The sequence below is a fragment of the Amaranthus tricolor genome, chromosome 2, assembly GCF_026212465.1.
Source record: "Amaranthus tricolor cultivar Red isolate AtriRed21 chromosome 2, ASM2621246v1, whole genome shotgun sequence".
NCBI lineage: Eukaryota > Viridiplantae > Streptophyta > Magnoliopsida > Caryophyllales > Amaranthaceae > Amaranthus > Amaranthus tricolor.
Genome location: NC_080048.1, coordinates 16,078,080 through 16,090,497, shown reverse-complemented (window position 1 = coordinate 16,090,497; position 12,418 = coordinate 16,078,080). Strand labels below are relative to the sequence as shown.

At 33.3% G+C, this 12,418-nt stretch overlaps 1 protein-coding gene across 1 annotated transcript in view; it reads left to right on the top strand.

Moving 5' to 3' along the window:
- The first annotated feature begins 115 nt into the window (after positions 1-115).
- The window catches only part of LOC130805045 (probable protein arginine N-methyltransferase 6), a 29,223-nt gene continuing 16,920 nt past the window's right edge, over positions 116-12,418 (top strand). The window contains exons 1-5 of the mRNA XM_057669646.1: positions 116-456; positions 702-767; positions 877-945; positions 3,021-3,056; positions 5,588-5,653. Coding sequence (XP_057525629.1) covers positions 292-456; positions 702-767; positions 877-945; positions 3,021-3,056; positions 5,588-5,653 — 402 coding nt within the window. The 5' untranslated portion in view covers positions 116-291. The remainder of the gene's footprint in view (positions 457-701; positions 768-876; positions 946-3,020; positions 3,057-5,587; positions 5,654-12,418) is intronic.

Sequence of the window (12,418 nt, the reverse complement as noted above, 5' to 3'; positions counted from 1 at the left end):
AACTATATTTTGATTTATAAATTAAAAAATTAATAGCAAATTAAAAATAATGAGTTAATAGTGCATTATATTGTAAGAAGTAGAAATATATGAATATGAATGTTACGGAGCATTAAAGTATAAACTCTTCCTGTTTAGTCATAAGACCCGAACCCTAAATATAATAATGGGAAGTAGTCGAGGTGGGATAAATTGATTTGGGTTTTAGTTTGTACTACATTTAAGCCAAGGGAACGAAGGTAGAGAGTGAGAGTGAGAGTGAGAACAGGGTTTGGTTTTTTTATTGGGTCGATGTTGCAAAATTGCAGTAGTAAGTTGAAGAGAGGGCGTCGGAGATCACGCGATGTGTCTTCTACTGACGAAGATGGTGCCGCCAATGCTCCTCCTTGTACTATTTTTGATGTTGCTTACTTTCAGTCTTACTCTCATCTTGGCATTCACGAGGAGATGATTAAGGTTTCTTTTTATTTTTATTTAATTATTCAGTTTCTTGAAATTAATTGTTTGAATGTGAATGTCTTGTACATTGTCAAGGGCAACATTTATAAACTTTGATTTTTATTGAGTTTCTTGAAGTTCCTTGTGTTTCATTACTGGACTTGAACTATTAATCTTTCTTTTGTAAGGTAGAGCTTATTGAATTAGAGTTTGTGTATGTCCATTATATCTTATAACCTCAACTCTGTTCTATGGCTTGCCAGGATCACGTGAGGACTAACACCTACCGAAATGCAATTTTCAATTACAAGCATTTGATTGCTGGCAAAGTAAGGCTTTTACACTTGGTTTCCTCTGTATTTTGTTGACCTATGAATTGGCAAAATAATGAGGTCACACAAGTTACTTCAAATGAATCTTGTTTGATAACGTTTCCAGGTAGTTGTGGATGTTGGTTGCGGAACTGGAATTCTGTCCATCTTTTGTGCGCAAGCTGGAGCTAAAAGGGTACTGTTTTTCTGGTGTCATGCTTATCCTCTTATATTCATGGATTCATGTAAAGGGCTCATGTAAAGGGATGTGTTAGAGTATAAAATATATCCTAAAATTTCGTCAACATCAACTTAAGCTTTTGGTTTAGTTGATTATTTGTCATTTCACTCATATCATTTATTAGGGAAATCCACCGATTTCTTCTAGCTCGTACAATAATAGTATTTTCATCCCTAGGTAGATTATTTGTCCTAGAAGTCTGTTTGTGAACCCTTGCCTCACTGCTTGCGTCACCCTAAATCTCACCAATTAATTGTCAAAGACATTAGGTCATTTTTGTGGAGCCTTAGATCTAGGAGACTCATTAAGGTAGTTGACATTCGCAATAATTATTGCAAGAGAGTAGTTTTTGGTGAAGCAAGATGAACGATGCAAACCAAATTGGTTGAAGTCTTCCCTAATTATAATATTTCTTAATTCATACTAGCTATTGACTAATAATTTGAGAATCATTGGTAATTAGCCCCGAGTTTTTTAGAGCTTTCCCTTTTACCGTTGTGACGGGTTTATATTCAATTCTCATCACCTATACCAATGATTGATGTTGAGTCCACAAAATGCACATTTAGTATATTACTAATACTTGAAAACAATATGGTGAATTACTTAGAAATTATGTTTGAAATGTTGGTTAGAAATTATGTTTGAAATATTGGTGAGTTTGAAGCTGAAAAATGTCAAAATTTAGAGAAAAACTTTTTATTAGAAAACTCGGGTTTTTCTACAAGTAACGTAAAAGATCAAATCTTGGTAATGATTCGATTTTCGTGTGTCACTTGTGTTTTGGTACGTTTTTGTTGAATTTTGGGAACCAAGATCGAAGCCTTTTGGTTTGGGATAATGATGTTTGATTATTTGGATGATTAGTTGGTGTTTTGTGTGAAAAGCATTGCAAAGGTCGAAACCTTGAAAGCTTGAATTTTAGCCTTTGATGGAAGTTCTTAGATTTTATTTTTATGGATTTTGAGGGGAAGATTATTAAAATTTTGGGAGATGAATTTATTTATTATGTTTTATGTATGGGTGGGTTTAAATTATTAAAGATTAAATCTTTAATGTGTTTTGAAATTGTAGGGCGAAAGGTTTTTGTGTTGTGTTTGTGTTGATGAGTGAATAAAAACTTTAAATCTAAACTTTGTCCAACTTAGGCGGGTGGGCTTGGTTTAGGGCACTATTGATCCAATTAATTGGGCTAGCTAAATTCATGCGCGACTTTGAATTGATACTTGCTTGCCTTTGTCTCATGTGCTTTCAGATAAAGCCCTTGTACATGTTATTTATCATCTCTTTTTGGGCTTATTAATCATAGTGCAAAAATAAGGTTGCATCGCATCGCGTCAGCCACATTGTAAAGTTTATAAAAACAAACTGGTATTTACTGCATTGTAAAGGTGCAAAACAACTATCTTTTGGGTCGTTTCAAAAACTATTTCAGGCCTTCAACCTATATTTGGAGTTATAATAACTACAATACTTTCGATACCATTACACCGGGTCATTACCGCGATTGCAATCATTGCTAAATTTTGCATCATGTTCTCGACTCATTAAATTAAATACAATACCTTTTAAACATAGAAACTAAATCCCACTTAATGCCATTTCCTAATCGAACCACATGCAGTCCACTTATATAATAAATATAATATCAGTATGAAAAATGTATAAGTCAATTAACAGATATTGTTTACTCAACTAAAATAAACAACTTATATGGATCTTTCAAGTGGAAACCCGATCCTTATCATTTAGAATGTGTCACTAACATATATTTTATAGCTTACAAAATGTGTTGGATGGAACATTGTAAGTAGATATTAATATGTAGTGAGAAAATGAGACAAACAAATCGATGAGGTGTCTAAAAGAGAATGATTTTGATGATGAGATTAGGAAATAAAATGTGGTACCACAATCAAATATAGAATATAAATTAATTGATAAAACAATCCAAAATGGTAAGTGTAGCAAAATCATAGGATGAAAAGAGTATATAGTACACTATTTTTAATTTTTTTCTCTTTTGTCAGGTTTATGCTGTAGATGCCAGTGACATTGCAGTACAGGTACCTTTTTGAGGTTATGCATCCCTTAAGTAATATTTGTACTTGTTAAAATTTTTATTTTCATTTTGTATTTCATGCTTAATATTTAATCCAAAGTGCAAGTTGCATCATCACTCCTAGCTTTTTGATATTCTTTAGTGTCTGTCATAGATTAAGCTGAAAGATATAACATGTCAGTTTCTGAAATTTGCAAAGTCACATGCTGAACCAAAATCACAAATCTGCCCTCTTTTCAGTTCTAAGTAAGTAGGGAAATTTTGTTGTTACAGAGGTTATGATACTGTGGTACTTGGTTTCCTGGATCCCTGGTTTGCAGACTATTATAATTGAGGCTTTTTAAGAGAAAGGTTAGATTTTGGTTTTAAATGAAGATAGGTTGAAGTATGTGCATGATATTTGAAAAGAGTTGAAATGCGCGGATGAAATTAAAGAGAGTGCCGTCCATTTTTAATTAAGATAAGAAATGAGGTGAAATGGGTGGGATGATCTAAAATAGAAATTGAGGTCAAATTGAGAGGAACGCTTAAAATAATATCAAGGCAAAATTGAGAGGGGCGGAGGGGTAATGAATATGAGAGCATAATTCTAATTAGTTGATATTATTGTTTTTGTCCTTGTGCTATATGTGCATGTGATAAGCTGTTAATTCAATACTTTATTTCTAACAAACTATAATGACAGATAGATAATATAATGAAGAAACTATGCAACCAACATTTCTAGTGAAGGTAGTATAACTTCGAAAAGAAAAGACAAAGCCATAAACTCTTGAGATGCTTTTTTCACATCATTTGTCCTTTTGTAAGGGGTCACATGCTCTCCCTAATGAAAGCCTGCAAGAAGTAAAAGCAAAAATAAGAGGGTTAAAAAAAATTAGGCAGAAGTTGAGGAAAAAAAAAATTTTCATCGTGACTTTCTAATTTTCAGCCCCACACCTCTCTTCATTAATTAAAACTTCCCTTCACTAATTAAAGGGAATGAAAAGGAGAAACAAAGGAACAAAAATATAGCTAGAGGAGAAATCTATCAAAGTCACGATGTAGTTTTGCTTTCATTTTTCAGTTTTCAAGTACTAGATAGCGCAGCCCTGCATGTCTTCTTAGGAGAGAAATTTTCTTTTCTCATGATGTTCTCAAAATGGTGAAAATTAAAAAAAGAACTAGGCTATGTGATTTGTTGATTTCATATGAGAAACCTTCATACTTTGTGTATGACTTTCTTAACATTCCTAGACAATAGGATATGCTGAGCTACACAAGTAAAGAATTTTCGAGGGATAGAGAACCTACTTTTTTTTACTGTTATGGTAGATATGAAATTGGATTGCTTTATCGAGGTGTTAGAACAATCGGTGATCTGTCAAATAAGCTTCCACCATAAAGAGCAAGAAAGTATTTCTGCTAATGTTGAAGGACTGCAATTAATAGGAATGGTTTTGGTGGTGAGTGCAAGTTACTCTTGATATTTTAGAGGTGGCAGTCTTAATCGAACCGGTATTTAAAATTTCCCAAGCTTGACAAGCCGGTGGGACAGGGTATGTACCAAAGGATTGCCGGAGGCTAAGAAAGTTTTTGGACATCTACAGTGAAAAAGTCTTAACGACCCGTTTAGTTGTTGGTACTAAAAATGGTAATGGGAATTATTATAGTGTAAATTTTTATGAAATGTATAATGTTATTCCTATGGTAATGAAACTTTGGTCATAATTTTTTTTTCACAATTTTACATTACCACCTAATACCACATTTTCATATGGTAATGCATTAGAATATAAGTTATATGAAAAAAATGAGATGATTAGAGGAGAACAAATATGACCATTAAACTTGTTACGATATTTTCTTACCAAATTTGCACTGCTTTACCGTTACCATTCAAATCATTTAATAACTATTACTGGATGATATGCTGTTTTGTAGATATAAAGCATTTAATGTACTGGGGCATTTGAAAATCTTGTGCTATGTTTATACTCTTTTTTTTGTGCCATTGTGATTTCACAAATTGCATTAAAAGTTGAAACATATTTGTTTCAACATTTGCCTAAATATTTTCCCTAATAGCTTCATTTGGCCCATGCATTTTAGTAGTTTGAGATTTTATTCGCTTTTCACGCACATTGTTTATGGAAGCATTTTTAGGTGAACCATAGCATGTCTTTGCCAATACTAGAGGTACTTGTTTTGTGCGTACACAAGGCCACTTTTTTGGCTCATAAATTTCTATTCCCCTTGATATCCGGATATAATTTAATGTTCAACTTTTTTTTTAGTTTTATCAATTTTCTTTAGTATCTCAAATTTGTAACTTAATAGAGAACTTAGTTTATAACTTTTTTTGTTTAATTATTGGTTAAAATTTGATTTATTTTGTTTTTCAGTATTTTTTTTTTAATTTGAAAATTTGTTGTTTTGGTACTTGGTTAAATTTCATTTTATAGAATTTTCTGTTCTCATATCGTTTATCTATTTGAATTAAAAATATCTCTTTGTATAAAATGCACTTGTTGACTTTTGTTGCATGTTCAACAGGCAAAAGAAGTTGTGAATGCAAATAACCTATCTGAAATTGTCAAAGTGTTACATGGACGAGTGGAGGTAGGATTTTGAAACAAGCATTCTTTAATATTTGAAAATGCCATGAAGGTAATAGGGTTAAATTGCTTGTAGTATCTTAGGGGTTTTATTCCCAAACCAATTTGTCACCAACTTATACTTGCTACTAATAGTGACATTTTCCTAGACATGTCATGATCGGGTGCAAGTATTTCAAAACGGAGGAAGTATATTATAGTGCGCAAAAGTCACCAACTTACACCTTACCATGACCTCAGTTTTAAAAAGTATGCCTTGCATTGCGTCTTGTGCGCCTCGAGCTTAGGCTCGGCTGAAAACGCCTCGGCTAGGTGAGGCAAAGCCCACTACAAGAGGCGTGCACCTTGGGTATCTTGATACGCTTCACGCCTTGTGCGCCTCCTTCTTGGGTTTGGTAATTAACTTATGCTTGTTTGTTCGAAAAAGAAGTAAAACTCGTAACCCAAATTTACTTGAATATGAAGTTTGAAAAACCGCTGCTTCTTTAATAAAGATAAAAAGCATTCGAAGAAGAAAATAACTTTTAGAATTCTTCGTGTTCTCATTATAATAGTTCTGCGCTAAAATGGTGTTTACCACAAGAATAATAAGTTGATACTAAAATATGAATATCATATTGTCTGAAGTATTATATACTCCCTGCTATTCTCTTTACTTGTTCCATTTGGTTTGGGCACAAATTTTAAGGGTTATGAGGGGACCTGATAAAAGGTGGTAGTTGGGGTATACTAAGAGAATGGATTAAATACTAATCCTTCCCTCCTTTTTTCTAATTAAAGTACTTTTCTATTTCATTTAAATTTGGAGGCAAAATTAAAGTTTTTCTTCCCATTTGAATAAAATTACAAAGTTAGATCTCTAATTTTTAATTGAAACATTACAATTGTTCTTTATTAAAAGTGAAAAAAATTACATAATGTAAATTGACATTCAAAACAACTAAACTAATTCTTAGATTAGTTATTTTAGTTGTTTTTTGGGGCTTAGGCTATATATAGAGCCACCCTTGTAACAGTGATTAGCTTTTAAAAAATTGAATAATAAGGAAAGTCCTTTTAGGATCATTAGGCAGACTTGAATTGTCCAAACTATCAGTTTCGTTAACGAGTTCGATTGATCCTTTACAAATGGTATCAGAGGAGTACGACTCCGGTCATCAGAGACTCATCGGCGACGGCATAATATGGGAGACAAACTATTGGAAGTTGCCGAAACAATATAATGAGTTGACTATAGCATTAGTAAACAACTAAAAGAAGATGAAGATATGAAAAAAGTGGTCAAGAATATGTTTCAAGACTGCAAAGAATTTGTTCCCTATATTGAAGAAAACACCATTTGTGAACATTCAAGGTTTGATGAAGAGATTGAAGGCAAAATAGATCTAAAATTTAAAGAAGAGATTAAGGATATATGTGAGGAACAAATAACAGTTCTTGAAGAGAATTCAAAAGTCAAAGAGGAATACCCAAATATGGTGGAGGAGGAAAAGATGATTTTGGGCAAAATGAGTAAGAAATTGCTACAACAAAATAAAGAAATAGGCTACAAGAAAAACAAAAGGTATTGGAAAAAAAAGGATAACAAAGAATTGGGAACCAGGAAAAGAAAAAGTCAAAATTAAAAAGAAGAGCAGAATGTAAATGAGAAAAAAGGAGAATAAAGAAAAACAGGAACCATAGAGAAACACAATAATGGAAATAAGAAAATAAGAAGGAAGGTTCAAGAAAGAAGAAGAAAAGAGAGAGGATTTTGGATGCTCATGATGGTGGTTCTGGAGAAGGACCGGGCTGTTGGTACCGGATCCGAGTGACGAAGAGGGCGGTGACGATGAACACTGTTGAAGGGTGTACGTGGAGAAGAAGGTCGGTCAACACAGCTAGGCTTTGGTTGAATACGAAAAAGAAGTATTTACTAGGATGGAGAAAAATGGCAGCAACACCGTCGGCGAGAGCTGTTGAAAGGTGCGGCAAACCAAGGAGTATGGGTAAGAAAAAAAAGGATTTTTGGGGAAAGGAGATTCAAGTGAAGAGAAGAAAAATGGGTGCGTTCAAGAAGGCTCCTGTGGTTATGGTGGGTATTTGCCGGAGAAGTGGCCGGCGAGTTGGTCAGCAGCAGCGAGGACGCCAGGAAGTTGGCGGCAGCAGTGTGTAGTGTGGAGTTGCGCGAATAAAAGAGAAGAGAAAGGAGGCAGAACAAGGCGATTTGCTGGTAACAATGTGTAGGGACGCCAGGGATTGGTGGACAATTAATTCCATACTTTTTGAAGTATCTGAGCTTGAAGGAGAGAAAATCAAACAAGGGGGAGTTTGTGTATTTAGGGTTTCATCTGGGAAAGAGAAAGGGAAAGTAGGGCTTAGCATGTCAATGACGTAACGGATGACGTCACTGATGATGTCAGCAGGCTGGCAAAATACTGCGCTTTTGATGCCTTATAAAGAAGCTTTATTCATAAGGTTTAGAAGTTTGTGAGAAGGAGTCAACAAATTTCAGAAGGCACACTTTTTTCACCCAATAAAAGAAGACAAAAATGAAAGCCTCGTAATAATATGCGTCCCTTGTAAAGATGGAGAAGCAGGGCTGTATGAATTTAAGGCCACCAAAAATCGAGGGTTTCTTGCCGGAAAAAATTGGGGGCTGGCCGGCGACGTGAGGACAACTACATTGGTCGGAGTATGGGAGAAGAAAGTGTTGGGGTATTTGGGTGATAATGTTGTGTATTTTTGGGTCTTTGGTTTTGAGGAGAGAGAAAAAATTGAAGGAGAGGAGGTAATATCAAAGGCTGTAAGAATTTAGCTGGTTTTATTTTTTGAACAAGGGCATGACGAATCAATAATGTGATTTATTATGAAATGAGCTGTGCTGATGAAATCAGCAATGACATCATCAATTTAACAATATTCTTGGCTGATTTGTTAATAGGGACTATTGAAATAGTTCTGAAATTTAATTTGAGAAAGGCAACTTCAATGGAGGATTACAAGCTTGAGATTGCAGACTTGGACTTGGGACTTAGAATTTATATCTCATTTTATGTCTGGGTCTTAAAGCATGGATTTATTTCCTTAGTTCAGTACTGTCCATTTTGACCATGGAACATCCAAGCAAGAATTACTGAAAGTGCTAGAGTGTGAATTAGATACAATAATGGTGAATGACTCACATTCGAAGGACTGGACACACAAGGCTAATTTTTATCCACCTTGAAGGCAAGGTGGAACTTCAGGCAGCGATAATGTGATGACTCGGGTCAAAGGGACTAAAGGCATTATCGACATGTCACATTAATTAGTCTTTGTATGTTTTGTAATTAGATTAGTTGTTATTTTTAGTTGTCTTTTGAGGCTTAGGCTGTATATAGATCCACCCTTGAAACAATGATTAACTTTTGATTAATTGAATAATAAGGAAAGTTCTTTTAGGAGTCATTGGGCAGACTCGAACTGTCCAAACTATCAGTCTCGGTAATAGGTCTGGCTAATCTGTTACAGACGGATATGGACAATGAACTACCTTCTCACCACGTTTGCATACGAATACTAAAGCTTTCATTGACTTCAGATTTAAAAAACAAAGAGAATTTGCATTTAGCGTATAAATTTGATTAATTAGCTACAACCAAAACAAGAATTTGATTTGAAATTAAGTCATCAAAAATTGAACTTTTACCCAAACTTTTAAAAAATTTTAAAAATGGCGCCACAACACAGATCAAAGCCAAAGTTTTACAAAGAACTAAACAAACAGATCAGAACCAAAAAATCACATAGAAAGTAAAATTTTAGATTTGGTGCCTAAAACAAATGGAACCAAACATTTCAGATGTAGTGGCTAGACCCATTTTTTCAATTGATAGTCAATTGATTTTTGATGGAAAGATATGTGTCTTTCCTTTTATATCTCTGGTACCAGCTCAAAGGAGTTCAAAGAACAGGAAGAGCAGAGAGACAAGGACAAAACCAATACAATCAACACTAAGACTCACATGAGGGATATGATTGTTCAAGTAATTTTACCAGCAATAAGAAACAAATGGCCAGAATGAGCAAGCAAGACAATATATATTCAACAAGACAATTCTAAGCCACACATTCTTGACAATGATTTAGGGTTTAAGGAGAAAGCAACATTAGAGGGTTTTAGCTTTCATTTAGTCCAACAACCCAAATTCTCTAGACATGAATGTCTTATACAAGAATTGCAACATCAAAAATCAACATACAATTATTCACAATCAGTTAAGGCTGTAAATTTTGCATTTGAGGCTTTACAACTAAATGCTTTGAAATTTGTATGGATCACTTTACAAGCATGTAAAGTTGAGGTTATAAAAAAATTGGGTGATATAGATTATCACATACCACACATGAATAAGACCAAACTTGCAAGGGAAGGAAGACTTCTAGATTTTTTGGATCTCAGGAAGGAAATAATCTGAGTTATTGCATTTTTTGGATACAAAGATTGAAAAGAGCATGTTTGAAGTCATCTTATATTAGGCATTAATGATGAAGAGCATTTTCACCAAATAGAACAACATACAAAAACAGAACCAACAGAACCAAGAACAGAGCCAGCATCAATAGCATCTACAGTTTCAACAACAAAATCACCATCAACAGAACCAGTATCAACATAAACAACATCCAAATGAACCAGCAGTATAATAGCTACACTTTTTTGATAACCAGTTCCATATTAGATGGACAAACAAAACACGAATCACAAACACCAGAGTATAAGTTTTGGGTTACTTGTGAATACTCACTTTTGGGAAACTTTAGGTCACAAAAATGTTTAGCTATAATCATCATGTACTAGATCTCATCAAGTTGTTTACACTAAACATTTTAATGGAAAGTAAGTATTAACAGTCAAATGATGGCTTAATAGTTAAATTCATTGCATTTCTCTTAGAGAACAAAGTGTTCATCATATAGAACCCATTAAATAAATCAGTTGCCTCCTAAATCATGTAAAGTATATAGCCTCCTAAACTTTAAGTTTTATGGCCTTATGACTCGAACCAAGATTGTTAGCAAAAGAAATACTTTGAGGGTTTTTTCAGTAGTTATTAATAAAAAATTTTCCCTCAAAAATAAAAAATCATAAGGCAAAGCAGAGGTCTCAAAATCATCACACACCACAAACATGCCTAACATCAAACAAAACACGAAAATGATCATAATTTAGAAAGAGGAAAAATAGATCCATATACGAGAAACGGGTCCATGAACATCAAAATCAGACTGAACATCATCATCATCATCATCAATGTAACCGCGCCGAATTATGAAGGCAAAGACAAATCGAATTTAGTATTAATCGAGCGGAAGCTCACTTTTGCCAACACAATTAAGGGGTTACTTAAAGGTTAAATCAATGTCCAAGTAAAATACTTGAACCAAAACCAAAGCAATATAACGGAAGTCTTAGCTGTCCAAAATAAAGGAAAATTACAACAAAATCGAAATAAGTCTAAAGTTCGAATTATATCTTTAAAATAGTCCAAATCTAAACAATTGTACTAATAGTCTCTCAAATACAATAATAAGATATAAACAAAAGGGAGTCAAACTCTAACTCAAGTTCATCCTCCGCTCGCATATCAATTCTCCGTCGAGGTGCCATGGGGGTTCACTCTAAAAACAAAACTATTGGAAAACATACAAAGCATAGTATCAGCTAAAAACTGAGTATAACACACTAGTGTCCGTCAAAAAAGTTGTTAAAACATTTTGGTTTGAGCAAATTCATTTCGAAAGATGCTTTTTCATTTGATAAAGCATATCATCATTCAAACTCAATTCAATGGTTTCATAATAATTCAAAAGTTTTCATTTTTCATTATAAATCATAAGATCTCAATGTATCCAAATCAATTTCAAACTCACATCATAAATTTGCATGAGTACTCTGTGAGTCATCTTGTGACTCGTTTGGTAGTCGGTCTACCGTCCGCGACATGTCCGACAAGTGTAACACAATGGTAGTGAACAATATGCGCTTAGCATTGGTGAGTCGTTTAATCATGCACACAACATTTGCTGTGGCATATTTACCCGCCATTTAGGCTAAAATATTTTTGTATATAATATATATCTTATAATTTTAATAGCATTTGAAAAGTCAAAAATATTAACTTTTTCCATATGATAAACATCTTTTATTTTCAACATAGCAAAACATACTTTATTTACAACATAGCAAAATCAAATCATAATCTTTCCTACATGGGTAAAACATGCTTAGCATAATCATATCATTAAACATAACCTTTGTATTATATTGGGGCATCATTAGCATGTATGAAAATGCAATGTAACAAAAATTGATTAAAATTCAATACGATTTTTCAAAGAAACCACTAAATAGAATGTTTTGTTTCAATCATTCTTAAAGTAAATATAACTTAAAAGAGTATTGAAATTCATTCAAATCAACTAGAATATAGTTTATAAGTCTATAGAATCATTATTACAGAAGATTTCATAAAACACTATTTTTTTAAATACGACATAGTTTTTCCGGTAATAAAATCGATAATTGGTTTACAAAATACATATTAATTCTCCAACAAGGCCCAAATAAGTCAAGTCATTATAATACCTTATTTAAAATGAATTTAAGGTTGTCCAATCAGATTACAATTCGTTATGCCAATTTATTACAATTTTACGATTATTTTCGACAATTTAGGTATTTACCGTTATTTAAATGATGTCTTAAATCTGTAAAATTTATAAACCATCTAAGTTAAACTTATTT